The sequence below is a fragment of the Bison bison genome, unplaced genomic scaffold (assembly GCF_000754665.1).
Source record: "Bison bison bison isolate TAMUID 2011002044 unplaced genomic scaffold, Bison_UMD1.0 scf7180017859387, whole genome shotgun sequence".
Taxonomy (NCBI): domain Eukaryota; kingdom Metazoa; phylum Chordata; class Mammalia; order Artiodactyla; family Bovidae; genus Bison; species Bison bison.
Genome location: NW_011489959.1, coordinates 37,079 through 37,800, shown reverse-complemented (window position 1 = coordinate 37,800; position 722 = coordinate 37,079). Strand labels below are relative to the sequence as shown.

The following is a 722-nucleotide window of genomic DNA, read 5'->3' as shown; positions in this document are numbered from 1 at the left end:
TTACCCGGGTCAACAGGGCGGGGCCTCCTCCCTTGCCGGCTGCCCATTGGCCACCCGTTTAAACAGAGCGGGGCTTTGGGGCGGACCCAGGTCTTACAGGCTGCCCATTGGTCGCCGGGCACTCGCCGCCGCCACCTGATTGCTGTGTGCGAATCTCGGCCCGGAGGCGGGTCCGGGCGGTGCCGCCGGGCACGCGCCTTTCTCTGTTGGGGGTGCTCGCGGCCACCTCCCCTGGCGTGTAGCGCCGGAACCGAGCCGCGCTGCGCACCCAAGCCGGGGCCCACGACAGCCTCCGCGCGGGGCCGGCGGTCTGGGCTTGCGGGTCCAGTTCTACCCTCGGGAGCCGGGAGCTCTGCCTTGCGCGTCCGAGTGCGCCCCCTAACCCGGAGGTCCCAGCTCCTGCCTTGGGGCCTGGAATCTGACCCGAGGGTTACCCTGAACCGTGTTTCGGGCTCCGCACCCGCTCCACGGCTCTGAAGTGTACGCTGGTGGCTCGACTGTGTTCCTGGGGGGTCCACATAGGTCGCCCCCGGACCCTGAACTCTGCCCTGGGGATGTGTGGGGCTCAGTTCAATTCAGTTCAATCGTGTCCGACTCTGCGACCCCACGAACCGCAGCACGCCAGGCCTCCCTGTCCATCACCAACTCCCGGAGTCCACCCAAACCCATGTCCATTGAGTCGGTGATGCCATCCAACCATCTCATCCTCTGTCGTCCCCCTT

General features: G+C 67.6%; 1 protein-coding gene across 1 annotated transcript in view; it reads right to left on the bottom strand.

The window, feature by feature from the left end:
• The window catches only part of LOC104981844 (putative GTP-binding protein 6), a 22,078-nt gene that overhangs the window by 17,479 nt on the left and 3,877 nt on the right, over window positions 1-722 (bottom strand). Inside the window, exon 4 of the mRNA XM_010831097.1 lies at window positions 98-330. Within this exon, the coding sequence (XP_010829399.1) occupies window positions 98-330 (233 nt within the window). The remainder of the gene's footprint in view (window positions 1-97; window positions 331-722) is intronic.